Source organism: Cololabis saira, chromosome 17, assembly GCF_033807715.1.
Source record: "Cololabis saira isolate AMF1-May2022 chromosome 17, fColSai1.1, whole genome shotgun sequence".
Taxonomy (NCBI): domain Eukaryota; kingdom Metazoa; phylum Chordata; class Actinopteri; order Beloniformes; family Belonidae; genus Cololabis; species Cololabis saira.
This window is the reverse complement of record NC_084603.1, coordinates 23,733,555-23,757,961: the sequence shown is the minus strand read 5'-3', so window position 1 is coordinate 23,757,961 and position 24,407 is coordinate 23,733,555. Positions and strand designations below refer to the sequence as shown.

The window sequence follows — 24,407 nt, the reverse complement described above, 5'->3', positions numbered from 1 at the left end:
TATAATGACAATAAAAGGCATTCAATTCAATTCAATATATTTGTCTTCCATAGCCTATATGAAATGATACGAAAAATCTCTATAATTAGGGCATATTTGTAGATTTACACAAAAAATAAAAGTAAAAATAAAAATATAATATAGTATAAAATATATTATAAGTGTAATTTTGATTATTTTTCATATAGTCCGTTTTAAATGTTTTTTAATTTTATTTGCTTGATTTAATAAGCCTCGGAAATGTAAAATGAGTTATACAAAAATAATTCGTTTAATTTTAAAATAAAATAACAAAATAGATAAAATCTAAAAATAATAATAAAAAAAAATAATAATGGCAAATCAGTTTCTGACCATAAATTTCAAAATAAAAGACATCAGAAAAACAACAGAACATGCTCAATCTTTCCAGAAGGCTTTACCCAAAGTACTTCCGGTTCACAGTTATTTTACATTTTGTCATTCTATATTGAATATCTTAATAAAGCTTTTATTTAAGTTATAAAAATTAAATTGTAACATACTGTATTTTAGAACAAAAATGTGAAGCTATTTTTGCTCAATAACCGATAAATAAGATGTATTCTTATCCCAGGTCTTACCCTGAAACCGGAAGTTGTTCCTCGCTAACGTGTTAACGGTGATCTGTTTGCAGCAGGAGAGGAAGCGCAGACTTCTGAAACAATGTTATGTCTGTAAAACAGCAACAACAACCTTTCGTACCAGTGTCGTTTTACTTTAGGCTGTTTGAGGAGTCGTGTAACTAGACATTATTGTATAGCTCTTCGTAAAAACGCTGTTGTTTCGTTGAACAGACTGAAGCAATCGAAGTGAGGAGTAATTTCACTGATCACACGCGTTTTATTGGGTTTCCCAAACTATAGATATGTTTTCTAGCTGCTAAACATTCCCCAGCGTTATCGGGACCAAGGGGTTTTGTGTCCAGCATGAGCTCCTCGGCTGGGGACAGAGAGCCTGGGATCTTTGATAATGTGAAGGAAGAGCCTGGTGGTCCAACCTGCTCAGGAGACTCCAGCAGACATGTAAGTGACCGATTTATGGTTCCGCGTTACACCGACGCAGAGCCTACGCCGTAGGTTACGCGGCGACGCGCACCATACGGCGTAGGGTACGTGCGTCGACGTAACACAGAACCATAATTCACACCACAACTACAGGACTGTCTCAGAAAATTTGAATATTGTGATAAAGTCCTTTATTTTCTGTAATGCAAAAATTTCATACATTCTGGATTCATTACAAATCAACTGAAATATTGCAAGCCTTTTATTATTTTAATAAAAGCCAGGCTGATCATGGCTTACAGTTTAATAAAACTCAAATATCCTATCCAAAAAAAATAGAATATTCTGGGAATCTTAATTTTAAACTGTAAGCCATAATCAGCAATATTAAAATAATAAAAGGCTTGCAATATTTCAGTTGATTTGTAATGAATCCAGAATGTATGACATTTTTGTTTTTTTAATTGCATTACAGAAAATAAAGGACTTTATCACAATATTCAAATTTTCTGAGACAGTCCTGTACAACTGCTGCTGTTTGCACCAGCAAGTTAAAGATCTTTTATAACCTTATCTGTATTTACATGCAGTACTCAAACGAGTCAAAAAGACTCAAACTATCTGGTGATTGTCTCTAACTTACATTGTGATGCATATTTTATTCGTCTGTCCTTTCTAGGAGTCTGCTATATGTTTGGGCAACGGTGAAGTGAAGAGTAGTGCTGTGGTGAAGTACTCTGCAGCCCCACCTCCAACCACCTATGCCCTCCTGCAGGAAAAAACAGACCTCAAACTACCACCAGCCAACTGGCTGAGAGAAAACGCCCAGCTGGGCAGCGCTGGTACCACAGTGTTAGGATCCAGCAGCAAGAGCAAGCCTTTCTCCAGGTATAACTACAGCCAGTGTTGATTACTGTTAATCATTGCTTGAGTATAGCAACAAAATAGGACATTGCAATAGGGCTTGGTCGTCTTGACGTCCTCACCTGGCGGAGCTGCCCTGTTGGATGCTACCTTAGTTGCTCTTCGGACCACTGCGCACTGTGTACAGACGTGCTCCCTCTTTGTTTTGTCTTACTTGTAATCGTTATTCTCCGTTATTCTGTAAACCATGGTAACCCGTTGCTGTGGTTTAGCTGCAGCAGCTCCACAAAAAGATGGGGAAAAGATCGCTAATGGTTTAACTTTTCACCGCTTTCCTGCTTGGAGGCAGAACCACGGAGGCCGAGTATTTGAGATAACAGAGTAAGAGAGTCGTCGGCTCGCTTGGATCGCAGCTGTAAGACGACCAAACATAACCTTCCTCAGTAAATCACAAACAAACACTCACACAGACCGGGTCGCATCATTCACGCAGATTTTATTCCCGATTCTTCTCCAGCTAAACGCAGTAGCTGGCCAGCTCTATGCGCTGTCATTAACCCCAATCTTCAGATAAAACTAGTTTGTTGAGGAAAAAATATTAACTCTATTTGTAGCTGCAGAGGAAAAAAATAATCCCATGAGGAAAACAAAAATATTGCTCACACCTCGGAGCCTCTTCCGCATAATATAGCAGTCAAAAAAAGAAAAAGTAAGCGTAATACAAAACATGTACTGTATGTTGTACTATTATACAAATTTATTGAAACACATGGCGAGTCAAACATTTACCAAAGAAGCTGCCAAACACTCGCAAACAAGGTAGCCGGAGACGTGGGTTCTGCAGAACTGCGGCAGTAAATCCTTTCTAAAGAGTAGAGCTCAGACGAGGAGCTCCACTCTTTAGTAGGGATTTCATATGGATCCAAACCGTTAATAATCATTATTTTCTCCATATACCGGTTCTTGGTTTCCTTGTTTAAGGTATCCCGGTAAATTCCAGTTCCTTTCCGGCATTTTAACATCTTTTTTTTGCGTTCCGTCTGTTCACTTGGTGCTACTACACTGCTGTTTGTTTACACTCACGAGGCTGCCAACACGGCCGCCACGTCCCAGAATGCACCTTGGTGACCAAGCCCTATACACAGTACAGCACAAACGTTTTAGGGAGCTGTGAAGAACTGCTGTACAGTAAGAATGCTTTCAAAAACATAATATATAGCAATAGCAATTGCCATTTTTAATCGATTTAAAAAATGCATAGTAAGTAAACAGAAGAAAAATCCAAATCAATGTTTGGTGTGACCACCCTCTGCCATCAAAAGAGCATCATTTCTTGTAGGTACACAGTTTTAAAGGAGCTCAGCAGTTCCAGACATCTTGGAGAACTAAACACAGAGTCTTTGTGGATGTGAGCTGCTTCACATCCTCCTGTCTTGTCATGTAAACCCAGACAAATTTTATGATGTTGAGATCAGGGCTTTGTTGGGGCCAAGCCAGCACTTCCAGGATCAATGGCGTAGCAAGCTTTTAAATTGTCAACACTCAGTGTGGTTACATGCACATCTAAATCAAGCTATTGGCAACAATCTAGCTAAGGATTAAACTGGAGGTTCAGTGAAATCTGAGTATACATGCGCAAGAAGATTATCGATTATTGAGTGAGGTGCATTTGACTCTGCGATGCTAAGTGGCGCCACACGCACTTTTGGGTTGCTGTTCTTCCGGTTTATTCTTTGTTGTTCATCTTCTTTTTCTCTTACTGTGTTGATATCCTGGATTTCGTGGTGTCGTCACTTCTAGAAGGGGCGATCCCGGGGCAGTCAGCAGCTCGGCTAAGCGTGGGTTGCGTATACATGCCGAAATAACTAAAAACTCGATCTCAAGAGCTTCAGTTCAGTTCGACTAAAGCCTGGATAAAATGTATACATGGCTTTTAATACTTGGATATCGGTCGGATTAAGGCAACAATTTGACTTTCTGTTAATTGTTATTTGTAGGATACAAAAAGGGGATACAGGATGTTTTACATTACTTGGGGTCAGGGGAAAAGGCGGAGGCTGGAAGTATCAGGGTTGACCTCCTCTTTAGTTTTTCTTCATTGGGTCTTTATTACAGTGTAACACTGGTAGTATCCAATGACTTAGCCAACTGAAACTCCTTAATCACTCAGTGGTAGTATTTTTCCCCTTTTGTTGTTTCCCAACCACCAATAAATAAAATAAAAAGGTATTTTTTGCAAAATAAGGTTAAGAAGAGAAACGGCAAACTAAAAATAATGAGATAAATATGTAAGGACCTGAGATGGTTGCCTTGAGTACTACATTTCGTGCTCTGTCATATGTAAATGTGTGCTGGTATGACAATAAAGAATCCTTGAAGAGAAGACTCAAAGTCTTTTCAACCCCCACCTCATCAGTCGGCAGTTTTTTGGTGCTGCTTTTAAGGACCTAACCCAAGACAGGGGCTTTTGTTGTGGTGTCCCTTCTGATGGAGACACGCCACCGACTGAAGCCCCATGAAACTACCCCAGACCCCAGCTCATGGAAATCTAATGTGTTGGGTGAATGAATCAAGGCTTAATGGGTTAAACTTCATGAATATTGAGTGCTGCTTTTCCTGGATTAAAAATCTACCATCCCATTTTAGAATTACTTGAAGGTGGGTGGTTGAATAATAATTGATTAAATCTCAATTAAAAAACAATAAAAAGATAATTACAGAAAACAAAGATCAAGGTATAAACTGTTGATTGCAGCTACGTGATATGAAGTTTTTACTAACAAAAATGCTTATTAAATGCTAGAAGCATAATTCTCTCAATGTTGTAAAATTATTGGTTGCAAAACATTACGTGAGTGGGCAGCACAAAAACCTCAAAAAGCCTCAAAAACTGTTATAGTAGTAGTAGTTTACCACTCAACATGACTCTCAGAAAATGTAATTCTCCCTGTTTTTCTGAAAACCATGTTGAAAGGTAAACTCTTATTCTTCTCATCAATTTTTGTGGTGAACCCAGGTTAGCTTACCCCCCTGTGCCTTCCCCTCACGTGATGTTTTGTGGTTCTTGGGTTCCTTGTATTATGACAACTGTATAAGTACATAAGCACAGTGTGTAATGACTTCATGCATTTGACCTTTTTAAAGTTGCATTGTAAAGCCAGAGTTTAAATCAGTAGAAGAAAGTACCAGATGAGCTCACAGTAGTCTATCAGCCATGTTTACATGGGTAAACTGAGTTACTGGGTAAACAATTCATCAGGACTACAAAGCAATACCTGGCAACAGTCCGACTTATTGATTTGGAAACAATCTTTGTTGATGAAACTCTGTCTCATCTTGGCAGTTTTGGGATAGCCTATGACTTCATCGACTGCATCGGGGATGATGTTGATGTGGTGTCAGACTCTGAGGTTTGTACAGCTTTTCCTTAGTCACTTTTCTTCATTATGAAATGCACATACACAGCTGCAATTGACACTGTTTCTTTTTTTGTCACCTTCAGAACATCAAGAAGCTTTTAAAAATTCCCTACAGCAAGTCTCATGTTAGTATGGCCGTTCACCGTGTTGGAAGGACGTTGCTTGTAGATGAGCTGGACATACAGGAGCTTTTCAGAAGATCCTCTCAGGTACAGCCGGGTGTATGCCATTTTTTTGTGTTGCCATTCTTATTTTCATGACAGTAAGTTTGTTGTAAATCGCTCTACAATGTAATGTATGTGTTTCAGACAGGAGATTGGACTTGGCTCAAAGAGTTTTACCAGAGACTAATAGATCAAAAATGGGAGAGGAAAAAGAAGAGTAAAGAGCACTGGTATCAGAAAGCCATCCTGTCAAAGTTCCTCTACTACAGGTGAGTATTGAGCATCAGAGTTAGGAACCTTAAATTCAAGATGCAGTTCTGTTATACCATAACAATGTGTGTTTCCTGTAGTATAAACGGTGATGGGGCTGCAGAGCCCGTATTAGACAACATGGATGAAGGAGATGACGAGACCGGGGCTGAAGAGTACAGCTCCTCTTGGCCGGCCACTTTCACCAGCAGATCCGATGTGGAAGAATCAGATGCTCCCGAACAGGTAGCTTTGCTCTTAGTGAGGATTTCAGGAGAGAAAGCCACATCTGAGATGGATTTATTTGTCTGAATTCTGGTCTCATCTAAGAATCAATGAATCTATGTTCACTGTTTGTTTTTTAAGTGAGACATATTAGACAAATAATCCCTTGGTCCTCTTTGATGTGCAGGAAAGTTTGGACAGCAAGTTTGCTCTGGGCCAGGTGACATCGGTACCTAAAGAGCAAAACCTCCCTACTCTTTTTAATGAAGGGGAAAACAGTCAGGTAAAGCCATTTTATAATCTGATGATCCGTTTCATATTTAACTATATGCACTATTATATATTCACTTCCATGTCACATTTTACACAGGGTTTAAGGAATGACTTTGTGCGAAACATCATGTGGACGTTTGAGGACATCCACATGTTGGTCGGGTCCAACATGCCGATATTCGGAGGTGGTCGCTATCCTGCCGTCAGTCTAAGACTCAGGTTGGAATTGAAATAATTTACATTTAACATTAATGTAGAGATGCAATGATTAGAAGATACATATGAGTTATTTTTACACTTAAAAACGTTCTCGCTTCATGTTCGGTATCTGTGTAGGCAACACAAGGGAAAAAAGGCAAATGATGAAGAGAGTATCTGTGGAATAAATTAGAGGATTACAGTGGGTTAAAATGATTCTGGGTGGGTTAGTTTCTAATTCATTTCAGCTGACTATAAACTGAACCAGTTTAAGTTAAGACTGCAGTAGCCTCATCAGAATCACACATTCCTCTCCCACATCATTCTCTTCAGTCTAGTCTAATCATCCGATTTTCACTCTCTTTTTTCAGGGACAGCAATAAACCAATCAACATCTTAACTGGTATTGATTACTGGCTTGACAATCTGATGTGCAACGTCCCAGAACTTGTGATGTGTTTTCACGTCAATGGCATTGTGCAGGTAAATTGCAGTTTTTTGTTTGGATTGTTTATTTTTTTCCCCCAAGGACTGCAGCATGTGTGAGAATATGCTTGAAACTTTCTTCATTCTTTGTGCCTTCATGGCTTTCCCCCCAGAAATACGAGATGATAAAAACAGAGGACATCCCTCATCTAGACAACTCGACTTTCTCCACCAGAGTTGTGAAAGACATCGCCCAAAATATCCTCTCCTTCCTAAAGTCCAACTGCACCAAAGAAGGTCACACCTACTGGCTTTTCAAAGGTGGGAAAGAAAACTATGTAGTGAGTTTGTTACACTACCCCTTTTGTGTTTTATCTAATGTTTATCTAATGTTTTGTTGGATCCACAGCGAGTGGGAGTGACATTGTGAAGCTCTACGACCTTACTACTCTGTGTGAGGAGGCTGAAGAAGAGAAATGTCAGAATCCCTTCACTCTTCCTGTCGCTGTGCTGCTGTACAAGTAAGCGTCTATCTTACATTTGACAGCAGCATCTTTATGTTGTGGGAGTCGTACCATTGTGAAAGTAAGTTTCTAATTACGATGACGAGTTAATTGTCAAACCCAGTTAAGCAGGAAGGTAAAGCTAAACGATGGACGGATTAATAACTCAATGAAACTTTACGTAGTAAATGAGGTGATTCTGCCAGGAGCAGGTTTATTCAGTATTCCAGACCTTCTGTGAGTGGCTACAGACTAAATTGCCCATTTTATCTGGAGATAGAATTATATGTGGAGGTTGAAAAAGTTGTTGATGTTTTTCCTTGTTTGTGGTACAGAGTGGCCAGCAGCCTGATGCTGAAGGCGAGGCAAAACAGAAAGCACTACGGGACGATCAGAACTCTGCTCTTAAACTGCGTCAAACTCCTCGACCAAGAGAGACATCCTCAGGTAGATATGATTTAAAATAAAAAAATCACTGTGATTTTAAAGCAAGACTGAGAAAAGGGTAGAGACTACATCAGGTGAGTCTTTCACTAAATGTTTTGACTTGATTTAGTCTCTGTTAAAATCTACATTAGAGAAAACAAATAAGTGAACCTACTTGAACTAAATCTTTGAGTGCAAAAGTTTTGATTTGATGAAACCTGACTCCAGCCCTGATGGCCTCTTTCTCTCTGTGCTCAGATCATCGCCTCAGCCTACTACATTCTGTCAGAGCTGTTCCAGCTCGACGAGCCTCCCGAAGAAGACGGAGAGGAGTCGTTGCGGGCTGGTGGTTCAGAAGACAGCTACAGTGATGAAGACAGAGAGGAAGAGGAGGACGAGGATCTCACAGAAGACAGTGATGAGAACGGCTCCTACAGTAACTGCTCCCAGCCTCAGGATGATAGTAAAGCAGTGGCAGTGATCCGCTCTGTCGGGGAGCTGTCGGTCCCTGAGAAGTACAAATCAACTCACCAGATCAGAGTGAGTGACTCGTAACTTCCTCTTCTCCTCCTGTCAGTCTGACGGAAGGGAGTGGAGTTTGAAGTTAAAGCGCAGCCCTTTTCAGGCATGAAACACATTGCTTTAATGGCTTCGGCTTGTTAAAGTGATTGTAGTCACTTGTTCAAGCATTGGTCACTCTGTCTCACGACATGCCATGTTCTAATGAAAATGAACTTCATGACCCCAATCTAAAAAAGTTATTTTTTTCCCCTTCCATTTAAATGTATTGTTGCATAACTGTTTGCAGTGTGGGACAAGTCTTGCCTACAGCTTGCCTTCAAAGAGAAGTTGCTGTCTTTTCATCACTGTGTTAAAAAAAAACCCACTCATGCCTGCAAAACAAAAGAAGACAAAAAAAACTTCTTATGAAGACGAGACAAAGTTTGAAAGAAGCCAAGTTGGCTTACTGCTGCTGTACTGTGTTGAAATGATGTAATTCAGAGTACTTTTGCAAAATGTTACAGAACGGCACAAGTTTGTTCATTTAAACAAAATGCAGACCGTTACGTTATCACCAGATCAGTCCAATACAGTCTATGGACTCATTTAAAGCCATTGCATTTTCGGAGGAACTTTGATATCCACCTTCGCCTTTTATTTTTTTCAGCCTTTTGTAGAAACATGTTATTAAAATGTGAGGTTAAATCTTCTGCTTTAATCCTAAATTAGATCCCCTCATGTTGATCAGTGTACAGTCTGTGTGTCTTGAAAATGTTACCATGACATCTTTGTTGCTTCAGGGTTGAAAGGTGAATGCACTCGTGCTGCATCAGGTTATAAGAGTTTAAAGGAAAGCAGTCCATGTAAATGTGATGGATTCACTTATTTTTTTTCTTGTCTTTCCCCTCAGCCAACCGGTGCCTTACCTGTCTCTCAAGATAAGGAGGAGCGATGCAGGCACGTCCTGAGCTATGTACTAAAGGTGGGTTTCTACACAGAGCTAATGCTTAATAATCCAGAGGGATATTTAAAAGAAAAATAAAACGCACTAAATCTTTGCTTAAGTTACATTTGATGTGATGTCTCCAGTGATTTTTGTATCTGGTATCAGGAGTACTTTTTAACACGCTGTAAAACCATGCACAGGGTTTGAGGGGGGTGGACAGGAGCATCAAGAGAGAGAGTGATCTCCCGGCTGCAGACCCAAACACACCCATTCCCCTCAAATATAACGATGGAAATGCAAACGCAGCTTCTGCTGGAGAGAAAGGGATATCTCTTCTGCTTGAAAGAGGTTGGTCTACTCTTTTCAGTCCTCTAATACCAAACTTACCAATGCAGAATAAAACAAGAAATATATCATGGCTAAACAATGAAGCTGTCTTTTTTTTCTTTTTTTTTCTTTGCATTTGCACAACCAATAACCAGTGGGGCCCGTGCCGGTGGACCAGAAGATCCCGACTCGGTCGGGGATGATCCCTGGCTCCTGGCAGCACCGTATGAAGCTGCAGCTTTTCCTCAAAGCCTCCAAGGCCTACTACGTCCTGTCTGATGCAGCAACCAACCTGCTGAAGTACGGCCGAGCCCTGCGCTACATCAAGCTATCTATGCAGTGTTATGGTGAGAGCTTTCACTTCAGTTTGTTTTACTCCTTAATTGGAGTGTTACGGATATTTTTCTTGCAGTTTTTACTAGTACAGTTTAAATATTAACTAACAAATATGCATATTGAACGTTAAAACCCAGTCGCTCTGCAGTAAATCTAATTTTACACCTTTTTCTCCATCCTTACTTTGCCTCGTTTGATCCAGACGCCTATTGTTCCGTTATTGCAACTCTGCATCCACAAGTGCTGCAGTTTCACAGCCAGTGCCTGTCTCTGTGTGGGGACATCCAGCTGATGCTGGCCCAGAATGCCAACAACAGAGCGGCATATCTGGAGGAATACAGCTACCAGACGAAGGAGGACCAGGAGATCCTGCACAGCCTGCACAGAGAGAGCAGCTGCCAGGGTCAGTTAGTCCACAGAGATGCGTTTACTCTCCATTACTGACACGCAGCATCTTCCTTTTCCTTTTATTAACACTCAAAACATTCAACAGATGAATTTGAATTGCATCATATTGCTTTCATTTTCTACCCATTAGCCTTCAGCATGGCAACAGACCTGGCCATGGACCCTGAGTACCAGCTGTTTGTGAGCAGTAAATGCTACGAGGCGGCGTATGAGCTGCTGATCTCCGAGGCGCTGAAGGACCATTCCTCTGATCAGCTGTCTCCGGTTCGCAAAAGGCTTGGAAACATCCGCAACGAGATGGGAGTGTATTACATGAACCAGGCTGCAGCCATGCAAACAGAGAATGAGGGTATGTCACCAGACCTTTTTTCCGAATTGTTCAAGTTTCTCAACTTTTATGAACTTTTTATATTTTGAGGATGATTTAGGTAGATGCATCAGGGAGAAAAAAAAAAAAAAGTAGAATGAAAGCTGTATCAGTGGCGTTCTCCTCCTGTTCTCCTTCCAGCAAAGATGTCGGTGTCCACAGCAGAGCAGGAGTTGTGGAAAAAGAGTTTTTCCTTTTTTGAGAAAGGAATGAAGGACTTTGAGGCGATCCGGGACAGCACCAACACGGCCTTACTGCTCTGTAACACGGGCAGGCTGATGAGAATCTGCGCTCAGGCCCAGTGCAGCGTCTCTGCAGATGAGAGCAGAGGGGAGTTCTCCCCCGAAGAGGCTCTTTACTACAACAAGGTACTGTGTCAGTACCTTGTACTATCAAGGGTTCACACATTATATCCCTTCATCCTGATCGTTTCATTTAATACTGTGCCCTGCCTTTTTTTTTTTTTTTTTTTTGAACTTCAGGCCATAGATTATTACTTGCAAGCTATGAAGTCCCTGGCCAGCAGACAGAGCCACCCAGCAGTATGGGACAGTGTAAACTGGGAATTGTCCACTACATACTTCACTCTGGCTACACTTCTGCAGGACTACGCCCCGCTGTCCAGGAAGGCCCAGGAACAGGTAGCTTTGAACACTTTGCTGATACGTTTGCTTCTCAAAACGTACCTTATCTTCCATCAGCAAACTCCATATGTGTGATCAGACTTTTAAGTCCTTCAGGCATGTTTGTATTTTTTGACATTCTTTTTCCAAGATTGAGCGAGAGGTTACCGAGGCGATGATGAAATCCCTCAAATACTGCGACCTGCAGACAGAATCAGCTCGACAGCCGCTCTACCAGTACCGGGCCGCCACCATCCACCATCGCCTGGCTTCCATGTACCACAGCTGCTTCCGCAACCAGGTCAGACACAATCTCTATTGACAATACGGCAGAACATAATCCTACTGCAAGAATTAAAAAAGAGATTTAATGTCACCTACTTTACTTATTTGACTTATTTTCTACACGATTCACTTCATTTTTCATTGCATGAGTAGGTAGTGCCAGAAATCACTAAGGCTGGGTAAGTTAGACAAAAAAAGTATTGTAGCAAGGTGGTTGGAGAAAGAAAATTAGGTTATGTTGTTTTGAGACAACATGCCGGTAGAAATCAGGTAAAAGGTCAAATAGTCGGGATGCCAGGTCCTAATCAGCAGATTTTTGGGGAATTTGCTTTAGGAGGAATGTGATAAGTAGCAAACAGTACAGGGCCATTGGGATATTAAAATCCTGCCTCGTAGCAAACACTGCTGAACTGGAAGCATTACCAAAGTAAACACAGTACTCTTCATTAACTCCTGAAAAACCCAGATTGAGTTAGTAAAGACTTTTAGTGCTGTGATTGAGTTGTGGTGTAGCCAGATCTCTGCACAGATGTGGGTACAAACAGTCCTAGATTTCCTGTTTCTGCAGCCTGATCCCCATCTGATCCCTTTTCCTTCATCCGTTCATCTGCCAGAAGCAGGCTGGATGGAGGCGCAGCCACAGGTCCCGTCTGACTGAGCTTAACCCATATCCATATCCTCGCTTTCATCTATGTTCTTCTGAGCCAAGTTGCTCTATTTTTGGGGAACATTTGCTGATATGGTTGATTGAAGAAAGCTGGGGGCAGAAATGGTCTGATGTGCTTCCGCTTATTCAGTCACCACAGTACCTTTTCAAAAGCTGGAGAGTGAATTTTTGTCTTCGGGAGAATATTTATATCCTCATATTCCCATTGGCATGATGCAAAAGCTGCCTCTGCAGCAAGAACAAAATTGGACGAGTGTATTTTATACTCGGAGCAGCACCTATTTGTGGATCGATGTCTGAATTTCAGGCTGTAATTGTGTGGCAGGTGGGAGACGAACACTTGAGGAAGCAGCACCGCAGCCTGGCAGAGCTCCACTACAGCAAGGCCGTCTCTTTGTTCCTCAGCCTCAAAGATGCACCCTGCGAGCTGCTCCGCACGTTGCTGGAGAGGGTGGCTTTTGCTGAGTTCACCATGGCAGGTAAACGACTCCTCAACATGATGAGTAATGAGGTTGGCAGCAGCATGGTGTTTTTTACCGTTAACAAAAAGGTTGACTCTTAGATCACAGTAACATTTACTTCCAAAGCTTCCTCCAGACATGGTGTGTATTATGTTTCCAAAGGTCAGAGCAGCAGCATGGCAAAGCTGAAGAGTCTGACTGCCACGATAGAGACCATGAGCGAAACTCGCCATGCCTTCCAGCTGATCTACAAGGAGCTGCAGGAAGAGCAGGTGGAGGTACGATTCAGACGGGGCTGCTCTTTGGTAAATCGTGCGCTGTTATCTCCACAATCTTGAGTTTTTTTTTCATGTCCCGTAGTCGAGTGAGCTGTGCTCCACTGCTGACGTGGCCAGCAGCTCCGCATCAGGACTCGACCTCCAGGAAGTGATGAAATTAATTGGGGTGTTTGAGCCAAGTTTCTCCTTCCTGCTGCTGCAGATGATCAAGCTGATGACAACCTTGAAAAGGAAGCCAAGGTGAGCAACGGCTCTGCTTTATATCTGTATCTTTGTCCACCTACATGACATTGACTATTAACCCGCTTTTCATATTTGTTACAGCAATAAAGATGATGAATTGTTGAAAACCTTCAAGGCTGTGTACTCGAAGCTGCTGCGTGCCGAGAAAAACGCACCTCTGCTCAGCCGCGTGGGCCTCTACATGGAGCTCCTGCAGCAACTGACCCCTCAAACCGGAGGGGAAGACACGGGAACACATAAAGCATGAAGGAAGGAACCTCCAGTATTTGGGTTTTCTGCACATGTAGAAGGAAAGATCTAAAATAAAAGGCACAAACTCAGGCAACACAATTTCTAAGCTAACTTCACCTCCTGCGCCTTCAAAATGGGTTTACCATATACATTGCAGACTTTGAATTGTACATTTTTGTGAAGAGTTGTAAATGTAAAAAAAGTATTTAAATTTATTATTTCCTGTCTCAAGCACTTATGCATCAATCTTCAATGTGAAGCTTGTTTTTGACTGTACCAAACGTCATGTTATCATTCTTAAACTCAGAACTTAAGGGATACAAATAGAGATACCTAAAACACTCAAATTCATCGGAATATTGGATCTTTTTTCTGGCGTTGAATTATTCCATTAATGTTGTGCATAAAACAAACTAAAGTATGACTGATCAACTTCATTATTTGCTTTTAAGGCTCCAGTGTGCAATAGTTAAGCAACATTAAATGCAAACAGCATTAGCTAAGCCTGTCCACAATTCTGTATAAATGTTTATATCAGCATGGTTTGCTGTGCGAAATAAAGATTTTAAGTTTTCTACTGTACATTGACTGTTTTGTGTTTTTGTTGACTTCTTAATTTCAAGTTTTACACATAAATTCATCATTGTGGATAAATAATATAATGTTTGATCCATGTGATGAGCCTTTTAAACGGGCGTGTTATCCAGGAGCGATCTTTGCTGAAGAGCAGACGAGGTTTTTACAGCGCGGTCAGTGAGCTAGGTGATGGAGCTGTAAACATGTTAATGTGTACTTCGTCAATCAGGCAGCCTCTGTTTCTGTGGATGTGTTAAAACGATAACTAAAGGTAAAATTCAGCACAAAAAAACCCCCAACACATTAAGTTATTGTTAGAATCATTAAAAGAGGAAACAGGACCTGTAATTACAAATCTGACTAGTGTACCATATTTTATAAAACAAAAAAAGATAAGAAAGCACAGATGTAAGTAATCAGGTGTTGAAAACTGACAAGAATTTTTATTCAATATATTAGTTCACTTTTGTTAAACAATTCAAAAATAAAAGCAGAACAACTTGTGAATTTAAAAAAAGACTGATGAGGAGCACAAAGCTCCTAAAATCTAATAACATTCTGTGAAAAATTCAGTTATCCAGATGGAGTGTTTCTGTACAAGAGTGGCGTGAATCCTGGTAGTTATTTAATCGTTTGCACTAAGCTCGGAGGCTGTCAGTCACTGAATCACACAGCGGTCAGAAGTCTGAGTCTCCTGGGGTTCCTCTTGCGATCGATGTTTATCCTCCCGGTAATGAGGAGCTCCATGGTTCAAAATGTTTTGGAGGATGTCTTTGCTCTCACTCGATGGCAAGTTGTAAAAAAAATATTGTGGCGTCATCTGAACGACCCTACGGGTGAAGAGAATAATATGGTAGAGTTTTAGTTAACTGTTAGTGCTGAATGTGACTAATACATCCTAAACTCAAAACTACAAATGCATTGTCAATCTATTCCATTTTTGAGTGATGCCCAATTTGATTGGACTCCTCAATATTTGAGGTGTTTTTAACATCCACAGATTCACAAAGAAGCTGAAAGGGCTCGACACACAGAGCTTTCTCTTTCTTCATTAAGCTGCAGCTTCACATTTCCCGCAGATCTGTGCAATCCATAATCCCCCCTCCACTCGCAGATACTAGAGAACGGGTTGTAATTCCTCGCTCCACAACCAGCATGACTAGCCTCTGCTGAACTAGGGGGATTACACATGGTTCAAAAAGAAAGGGGAATGTGTCTGTCTGATTACGTTTAAGCCTCCTCCAATGCTAAGATACAAGGGGTTTTAAGCAACGAGAGACTCCAGTCCCATTGGCAAATGTGTTATGTTGTTATGTGAAAAGAATGTGATGCTGACAACTTACTGGTCCGGAGTTACGTGGGTTACTGTGTGGAGGCAGTTGTCGTCTGAGAAGGTGTGTTCATGAAAGAGCAGCCACTCCGGGAGGCCCAGCTTGGGGCTCTTGGCCCCGTAGCCGGAGTGAGGATGGAGCTGGGCCACATGCTTATGGGTCAGGATGAAGTAGTTCCCCGATCCATCCACATCCCGCGCGACCTATAAAACGGTAAACCCAATCTATTTACTTCAGAAGAAAGCCATCAGAACTGTTAGCAAGTCTGATTATTATTCGCCTACAAACCCACTGTTTACTGACCTCAAATCCTTAAAATGTATTGACATAGTTGAATTAAACACTGCACTCCTAATGTATAAGGCACACAACCATCTCCTTCCATCCTGTATCCAGAGTCTGTTCCAGGCTAGAGATAGCCGGTACGACCTGAGAGGCACTGCTATATATAATAGAACCAAAACTAGGATAAATACTAAAAAAAGATGCATATCGGTTGCAGGAGTTAAAATATGGAATAGCCTAAATAATGAATCAAAAAACTGTAGTTCAATAAATACATTTAAAACGATGTATAAATCCAATATAATCGAAAGATACAGAACATTGTTGTGATACATAACTATATATATATACATACATTGTTGTTGTAATAATAATACCGATACACCAAAAAATGTAATGATTGGTCTTTGGTTTCCTTTTGTTTTCACTCTTCTACAGATTGTTTCTGTTTCCTCTAAGCATTGATTATTTACTTTCTCTGTTGTTTTTCTGAGATCCGTCTTCTGTTTGTTTGTTTTTTTACTAGTTTTTTCTGTCATATTAATATTTCTCTTCCTTCTTGTTTTGCATGTGTGTTTACTTTGCTGTGTTTTTTTTAATTTTTTTTTATTGTAGATTATTTGTCCTTGTTGTATTAGTACAGTAGTAGTACTATGCAGTAAACAAAGTTGAAAAGGGTAGGCACAATAAGCTTAGGCTTCAGCCTACACCTTTTGGTCGGTTTATTCCTTACTTCTTTTTTTTCATTATTATTTCTTTCCTACAAAAGGAAATGAAATGCTAAGTATTTATCAATGGAAACTGATCGACCAAATAAACTACTTCATCATCACCTACGGGGAAACCACAGCCAGAGCAAGAGTCACTCCCAACGAAGAAAGGCAGGACTGCCAAACACAAAGCGCCATACTTTGGCCTAAACCAACAAGGAGAGTTACAGTTACAGTCTCAATAACTGTTCTGCATCTTTCTAATGAGCAACCTTCTTAATGAACACAGACATACTCATGTCAGTACGTCTATATACTGTGACCGTTAACTATGAAGGTGTAACTACTTGCAATCAAGCATTATGTGTATATTTTGCTGCATTAGATCCACCAAGACGATGACCTCTGACCTGCATGAAGAAGCCTGCAAGGAGCGCTCTCTTAATGTTTATGGTGTTGCTGCGGGAACCGAAGGCAGGCACCGAGATGGGCAACTCGATCCTCTTCAAGGTTTCTGTGAGCTCAGCTCGGAGAGCGTCGGCCATCAGCAGAGCTGTGTGGTTCAGGAAGAAATCCTGACACCACTTCTCCTCACTGCAGTCTGTCAGAGGCAGGGGAAAGAACCAAAGAGTAAAAACCAGATGTGGTGATGAGTACAGTAAATAATACCACAAATACAACTTTTAAATCATTGTAAACTTGTTTTGGTTTGAGTTATGATGATTTTTCTTAGCATGTCTCTATATGATGCTCTCCAAACTCACATGGATCCTGCTGGTGCTGCTTGAAGGCCTTGTAGATGTTGATTAGTGTAAAGTGGTCTCCCTCTGGGTGCTGGAACTTCATGTGGCACTGGCTCGCCTCCAGCTTCAGCTCCACGGGGGGCACCGTGAAGCAAGTTGGTGCTACAAAGAAAATCCACAATAATTAACAGTGTGTTTTTGCACGGACGTGGCTTTTGAGATCAGTGTTGCAGTGTACCTGTTAGCATGGCAGCGATGATGACCACCTCACTGACACAGTCGAACTCACAGGAGGCCAGCACGGTCTTGGCCATCTGGGGCTCCAGGGGGAACTCAGACATGATGATGCCCATCTCAGAGAGGTTGCCATCATTATCCAGAGCAGCAAGATAGTCCAGCTCCTCCAGAGCCTGCATGAGACCTCCAGGGTCTGGGAAGGAGAGTTTTTGGTTATAGACAGAGCTGGGTAGAGTAGCCAAAAATTGTACTCAAGTAAAAGTACTGTTACTTCAGAATAATATGACTCAAGTAGAAGTAAAAAGTAGTCATCCAAATAATTACTTGAGTAAAAGTAAAAAAGTACTTGGTGAAAAAACTACTCAAGTACTGAGTAACTGTTGAGTAAAGTCTGATTTATTTTTTTAACACAACCATTTAAACAGACAAAAGTACAAAATAATCATCTTCAGGCAAATTAAATCAATAAAATAATAAAATAAATTACAATTAATAAAAAATAGCTTAAATTAAAATAATCTTAAAGTAAATTCAAGTACTTTAATAAATAAAATAATAACTGAATAAAAAAAGTAATTAAGCACAAGTAGCACAAAATTTCAAGCCTTTGTACTTTTCTTTTTTAACCAGGCTCCGCAGGCAGAACTAGAACAAGCCCATGAACTCATATATATTCTGTGTGTGTGTGTTTGAGTCTGTGTATATGTAACAAAACATGCAAAAACAAACATTTTTCCCAAAGAATCACCCAGTGATGTCATGAGATTGACGCGTATGCGGATAAAAGGGATAAAAGAAAAGTAACGAGCTCAACGTAGCCTAATGTAGCGGAGTAAGAGTAACAGTTTCTTCTTCACAAATCTACTCAAGTAAAAGTAAAAAGTATAGTGATTCAAAACTACTCCTAAAAGTACAACATTTCCCAAAACTTACTCAAGTAAATGTAACGGAGTAAATGTAATTCGTTACTACCCACCTCTGGTAATAGACCCTAAATATAAACTGCTGAGGAATTGCAGTGAACCAAAAAATGTGCAGTATTTACACTGGGAGATGATTAATTCTATATAAATTCACTTGGACTATCCAGAGTGATGATCCTCTGGTGCAATCCCCTACATATACTGGCACCCTGGTGGGAATGCATGGAGTCGGATGGACAGTAGCAGATTATGGAAGTTGTAATCCTCAACAGCATCTGCCATGAACCACTATGCAAAATGAAAAGTCTGTCATGGTCCAAACGGGATTTTTATACTATTTCCTTGTAATAAACATGTTTTTCACCCAACGCTGAAACAGACCTGGGTGACAGAAGGAGAGGAGAGAGATGGTGCCAGCTATCTGGCAGCATTCCTCCTCAGCACGGCTCGAGCATCTCTGCGCTCTAATCAGCTAATGGGAGGTTCAGTGCGTATAAGTGTGTTTGTGTTGGTGGGGGCGCGTAAACCCATGGAAACAAAAGCACATGGAAGGAGGTCAGCCCTGAACAGGAGCTGTCGGTTCAGCTGAAGCACGGCTCACTGCCTTCCAATAAAAAAAGAAAGTTCCTGTCTGTTGGACCAAAAGGGAACAAACTGACTGAGCCCAAAATTCAAATCATCCTGCATACAACAGGGGCTTAGTTCTCCTCACTTTGTCACTTTACATAAATCTCACCTGGCCGCTCGACGAAGTCGCAGTGGCCGAGTCCAGCGATCTCCATCCTCTTTAAGAAGAGAACAGTGGAGGTGATGTCAGACTCCACGATGCGTGGGCGAATCTCAGCAGGAAGCTGTCTCTCCTTCGAGTACAGACAAAAACACCTGCCTACGGGAAAGGAAGAGCATTTTCAGAGCAAGTGGGAGCTACAGATGGAAATAAGAAATGTTTGGAAACAGGTTTGTAAGTTCTCACCTGTTGGACCTGCCAGCTGTCTGCGACACTCACTCTGGACCGCACTGATGGGCTGAATAATGACTGAGTTTGTTCTGATCCTGGGGTTGTAGACCTGTGGCAGAATCAAGTTCCCATTGTTTACACTGCAAAAACTCAAAATCTTAACAAGAATATTTGTCTTATTTCTAGTTAAAATGTCTTTTTTTTTAGTCAAAAGAAAATCTCATTACATTTAAAACAAGACTCATCACTGGAAAAAACAACAATTTTCACCTGTTTCAAGTAGATTTTCACTTAAAATAAGTAGAAAAATCTGCCAGTGGAACAAGATTTTTTTGCTTGTAATGAGAAGATGAATCTTGTCCCACTGGCAGATTTTTCTACTTATTTCAAGTGAAAATTTACTTGAAACAGGTGAAAATTGTCAAATAAAAAGTAGTTTTTCTGGTAATGACTCTTGTTTTAAGTGTAATGAGATTTTTCGACTTAAAATGAGACATTTTAACTAGAAATAAGACAAATATTCCTGGTGAGATTTTGAGTTTTTGCAGTGTAGGCCCAGAGGAACAATACATTTTCTCAGAAATATATCACATTTGAGATGCACATAAAATCTCTGCTCCATTTAGCCCTTTAAAGCTTGACACACAGAACATGCTTCTTCATTCTTTTTCAAACTCAACGCCGATAAAGACAAACTTACATATCTTTTTTCAAGCCCAGCATCAATGACAAAGCGTATTGAGCGAGCAGCCCAGAAGAAGTCCTCGTTTGGGCTGGATGTGAGGATTACTCTGCGTGTTCGGCCCGTCTCCTCCTCCCCAAAGACGAGCACGTTCCCAGGCTGGCCAGGGTGCGCTACGATTGGCAGGAGCTCGCCCAGATCAGATGGTAAACTGTCCCCCTCGTGACACAGGATGTCATGGGCCAGGTCTATTTCCTGTCGGAGGGAAAACAAAGATGAGAATCAAAAACACATATTTCTCAGACTGGCCGTGTTGAAGATCTGTGATTTCCTTCGTCTAACCTGCGTTGTCACCAGAAACACGACCACATCTCCCCGCTCCTCGGAGTGATGGATCTCCAGCACGAGACGGAGGGCAGAGCAGAAGTAGTTGTCGGCCGTGCTGCTGCTGTGCACCACCTCCCCTGCACCTGCGGTCTCTACGCGGATCACTGGCGCCGCTGACCCGGCGAGGTGGGCCAGCTGCTTGGGGGAGGGTTCCACGGCCGACAGGACGACCACGCGGAGCTCCGGCCTCTGCACGGTGATGTCCTTCAGCAGGCCCAGGAGCACGTCGGTGGCCACGGTCCTCTGGTGGGCCTGATCCACGATCACCACACCGTAGCGCTCAAGCAAAGGGTCTGACATCATCTCCCTCAGGAGCACATCATCTGTGCAGAACCTGCGGTTTGTGATAAAACAATGCTTGATGAAAACAGATGCACTTGAGGAAAGCTTCATACTAATGACAACCTGAAATAAATCCTTAGGTTTCTAGTTGTATTAGTCTGTGATCTCCAAAGGAGCAACCAGCTTACCTGAGAGTGATATCTTAAAGGGGACCTATTATGGCATCTAATACCTATTTTAAACAGGCCTGGAATGTCTTAAAAACAAGCTTTTGATTGTTTTTGCTAAATAAATTAGAAATTCAGCCTCTGAGCCATGTCTTTATCTACCCATTCTCTAACCTGTTATGTTATGTTATGTTATGTTATGAATTTTTATTTCGGCTTTTACACACTTTTTTACAAAACAAGATGAAAAGGTAAAAAAAAAAACATTTCTTTTGCCGAAAAGGTGTATGCTGAAGCCGTAGCTTATAGTGCCTACCCTTTTTTTCTTATGATCAGCTTAAATATGAGACATTAGCATTACTCCGTGGAAATAAACAATACATAAAAAAGACAAAAATAAGTAAGACAAAATATAAAATTGACGTTTCACATTCTAGAATGTTTTCGATAGTATACTTTATATTTATAGTGTTAGAGATAGAACTACACATGTTTAGGTTGTTATTACAACTATTCCAAATTTCTCTAGCCTTAACTGATGTACATCTCTTTTTAATATTTATTCTTGCTGTCGTTATCTCAAACATGAGTTTCCCCCTCAGGTCATAGCGGGTTTCTTTTATTTGGAACAGATCCTGAATGTAGTTTGGTAACAGTTTCTGCTGGGCTTTAAAGGCAAATAAAACAGTTTTCTGTTTTTAACCTCATTCTCTATGAGGGATTCTGAGTGGGCGGGGCTATGATAATGAGGCTCTGTGCTGATTGGCTGCCTGAATGACGCGATACACCGCTACGAAAAAATGGCGGAAGCTCCGGCCGGCGGAGTTAGTTGTGGGCGTGGTTTCACGCATCGGAGGACAACCGATGTAAATTGCATTTTGTTTACGTAACGACGGGAGCAGAATCTGAACGGCTCGTAGAAGCCACATCACACTGGATGGCTCATCCGGGCGGCTGTACAGACACTGCAAAATTTGGTTGCTTTCCTTCTTCTTTGAGTTGGCAGGCTGACGGGAGACCACTTTATATATGTTAAAGCAAGAAAAAAACTTGTTTGTTAAAGGTCCCCTTTAATAAAAGGCACTTTATGTACACTATAACTTTGCATGTGTAATTACATTTTGAAGTGGATCCTTTGTGCTTCCTGGCTGCCAGTTTATCTTATCTCCCTTCCCTCATTATGCCAACTTTCTTTGTTGCTCAACTAACTTATGAGGGACCCACATGTGACATATGGGTGCACAGGGAGCCCGGCAGCTGTGCTGGAGCCCCTGAAAGGGCCCCACGAGCCTTTTGTTAACCTCTCTCTTGAGAATAAGAAAAAGGCGGGTTGATTTAGCAGTGTGTCATGACCGTGCACTATTGCGAGAGGAGAGAGAGCCACACAGAGAAACAGTGGACTCATCTGTGAATGAGAGTCAAGCACACCTGAGGACTGTCTCGTTGGTGCAGCATTTCTCCAGAGGGATGCTGTAACCGACTTCGTGGCCGATGTTGACGTCCATCTCGTCGGCCACTCTCAGGGCGAGATCGACAGCCTGTTGAGAGTGAATCTGGGTACAAACCACCGTGCCATGCTGGAACTGGACTGACAGGAGGAATTCAGCAGACCACTGGGGAATCTGTTTTAAAATAAACATGAGGTGTGGTTTTAAATTGTGAAAGTTATCACAAATGGCAGGATAATATTCCCTTGTAACAATACTTTGCATGAAAGTGCAGTTGAAAGTTTCCTATCCCCCCACAGTACTCACTTGAGAGCTCCTTCCAGTTTTGGCAAAGCCGCTGACAACAACAAACTGTCCCTTGGCCAACATGTCCATGAATTCACACTTTGCTCTCCACACTGGCAGCTCTTTCCTCTCTTTCATCAGTTTGTAAAACCTCGAGGAGTACGGCAGTCCATCAAACTGATTAAGCTCCAAGATGTCATCATACTCTTTGTCTCCTGGACCCAAAGCCTCCGAGTCAGAACAACAGGGCGATGTTCCCTCAAAACAGTCCTCTCCATTCAAACTGGAAATGTCCTGCGCCATCACAAGTGAACTCCCAATCTGTCTGCTTTCGACTTCATTTACAGGATCACACAAATTAAGTTTGGAAATCTCCGGCTCTCAGTAAACTGTTGGACGGCTGCAGAGTCCGCCTCTGCCAGTGAAGCACAATGAAAAGCTCAGTGGGCGTCCAGCCCTGTGTCGTCATGTGGCCACTAATCCCACAGAAGTGGTGTGGTCATCAACAGATCTCAATCTCTCTCTCCCCCTCTCTCTCTCTCTCTCTCACACACACACACACACACACACACACACACACACACACACACACACACACACACACACACACACACACACACACACACACACACACACACACACACACACACACACTGATGCTGCAGACAGTCGATTGGCAGAGACTCCAGGGTCTGCTGTTGACAGTGGCCAGGAGTTGACACAAAAGACGCCACCATCTGTATCTAGAGTGAAATGCATTTCTTTATCAACTTTGGAGACGTTTTAAAAATAGATTTTCTAAGAGACTGAGAAACTGACATGATTACTTCTACATTCAAGAGTCAAAGGTTATAATGGCCAAGTAAAAGCTTATCTGTACTTTCAGCCCTCACGAGGAAAGCTGGAAAACTAACCTGGTGGTGATAATATCATCAAGGAGCAGTACTGGAGTTGAGGGGGGATGAGGGGGGATGGCATCCCCCCTGAAATAAAACGGTCCAAATCATCCCCCCTGTAAAACTGCAATCCCCCCTTTCCATCCCTTATGTCATTTCATCAATGAATGTGGTTTTACTGCTATTTCAACATTTAGAGTCATCACCATAAAAATAACACCAGAAAAATAACTTATTTGACAATTTTCACCTGTTTCAAGTAAATTTTCACTTGAAATAAGTAGAAAAATCTGCCAGTGGGAAAAGATTTATCTTCTCATTACAAACAAAAAAATCTTGTTCCACTGGCAGATTTTTCTACTTATTTTAAGAGAAAATCTACTTGAAACAGGTGAAAATTGTTGTTTTTTCCAGTGATGAGTCTTGTTTTAAGTGTAATGAGATTTTTTTTTACTAAAATGAGACATTTTAACTAGAAATAAGACAAATATTCTTGTTAAAATTTTTGCAGTGATCCATTTTACTTATCCTGTGAAGGACAGAGTCATATTGATAAGTTCAGAAAACTGTTTTTTATTGTTGTGTTTTGATGTATTTGATGTAAGCCCAGTGGATATTTAAAGCTTACAGAATGCTGCATTTAACTGCTGCTATGTCATTCCTGCAGTATTTCTGCAGGTGTTTTGGTCAGTGCTATTATTTGTAATATATTATATTATTTGTAATCAGCACAAATTATCTGTCCCCATATGATAAAATCCACCATCCCCCCTGATTTCTTTTTACAACTCGAGTACTGTCAAGGAGGATTTGAAACACAGTAAGATCCGGTGTCAGATCAAAATTACACCATATATCATCAGAATATTAAACTACCTGTTGGTCTCTGGGTTTGTCACTGTCAGACGGGGTAAAATAACTTCTTGTTAAATATTACATAGTTTTGGAAAGCAGAACATTTTAAGGTGTAACAATTATTTTTAGTATCACAGAATTGATCTCTTGCTGAAATGTTATGCTGGATGTTTCCCCCCCTTGTTGCCTGGCAACCA

General features: G+C 41.2%; 2 protein-coding genes across 2 annotated transcripts; one reads left to right on the top strand and one right to left on the bottom strand.

Moving 5' to 3' along the window:
* Positions 1 to 638: 638 nt before the first annotated feature.
* On the top strand, positions 639 to 14,027 carry edrf1 (erythroid differentiation regulatory factor 1). Its single transcript, XM_061745508.1, has 25 exons — positions 639 to 1,043; positions 1,705 to 1,913; positions 5,233 to 5,299; positions 5,392 to 5,517; positions 5,617 to 5,741; positions 5,823 to 5,967; positions 6,134 to 6,229; positions 6,317 to 6,438; positions 6,789 to 6,900; positions 7,017 to 7,164; positions 7,253 to 7,364; positions 7,682 to 7,793; positions 8,031 to 8,312; positions 9,184 to 9,255; positions 9,420 to 9,567; positions 9,702 to 9,893; positions 10,085 to 10,285; positions 10,421 to 10,639; positions 10,799 to 11,025; positions 11,140 to 11,298; positions 11,432 to 11,581; positions 12,558 to 12,711; positions 12,856 to 12,971; positions 13,054 to 13,211; positions 13,296 to 14,027. The coding sequence occupies exons 1-25, from the start codon at positions 948 to 950 to the stop codon at positions 13,459 to 13,461; spliced, it is 3,714 nt and encodes a 1,237-aa protein (XP_061601492.1). The 5' UTR covers positions 639 to 947; the 3' UTR covers positions 13,462 to 14,027.
* Positions 14,028 to 14,456: 429 nt separating this feature from the next.
* On the bottom strand, positions 14,457 to 22,895 carry dhx32b (DEAH (Asp-Glu-Ala-His) box polypeptide 32b). The gene is made up of 11 exons (XM_061745645.1): positions 22,481 to 22,895; positions 22,155 to 22,348; positions 20,233 to 20,611; positions 19,909 to 20,145; positions 19,224 to 19,317; positions 18,987 to 19,136; positions 17,329 to 17,520; positions 17,112 to 17,252; positions 16,758 to 16,948; positions 15,365 to 15,555; positions 14,457 to 14,851 (listed from the first exon to the last, which is right to left on the bottom strand). The coding sequence occupies exons 1-11, from the start codon at positions 22,760 to 22,762 to the stop codon at positions 14,680 to 14,682; spliced, it is 2,223 nt and encodes a 740-aa protein (XP_061601629.1). The 5' UTR covers positions 22,763 to 22,895; the 3' UTR covers positions 14,457 to 14,679.
* Between the last annotated feature and the right edge of the window lie 1,512 nt (positions 22,896 to 24,407).

Coding starts and splice junctions, on each gene's coding strand:
- edrf1 (XM_061745508.1), top strand. CDS start 948: ATGAGCTCCTCGGCTGGGGACAGAGAGCCTGGGATCTTTGATAATGTG. Junction 5,742..5,822: donor TCAAAGTTCCTCTACTACAG/GTGAGTATTGAG, acceptor TGTTTCCTGTAG/TATAAACGGTGATGGGGCTG. Junction 7,794..8,030: donor ACCAAGAGAGACATCCTCAG/GTAGATATGATT, acceptor CTCTGTGCTCAG/ATCATCGCCTCAGCCTACTA.
- dhx32b (XM_061745645.1), bottom strand. CDS start 22,762: ATGGCGCAGGACATTTCCAGTTTGAATGGAGAGGACTGTTTTGAGGGA. Junction 19,318..19,908: donor CTGGGCTTGAAAAAAGATAT/GTAAGTTTGTCT, acceptor ATTCTGCCACAG/GTCTACAACCCCAGGATCAG. Junction 17,521..18,986: donor CGACTTCGTCGAGCGGCCAG/GTGAGATTTATG, acceptor TCTCCTTCCCAG/ACCCTGGAGGTCTCATGCAG.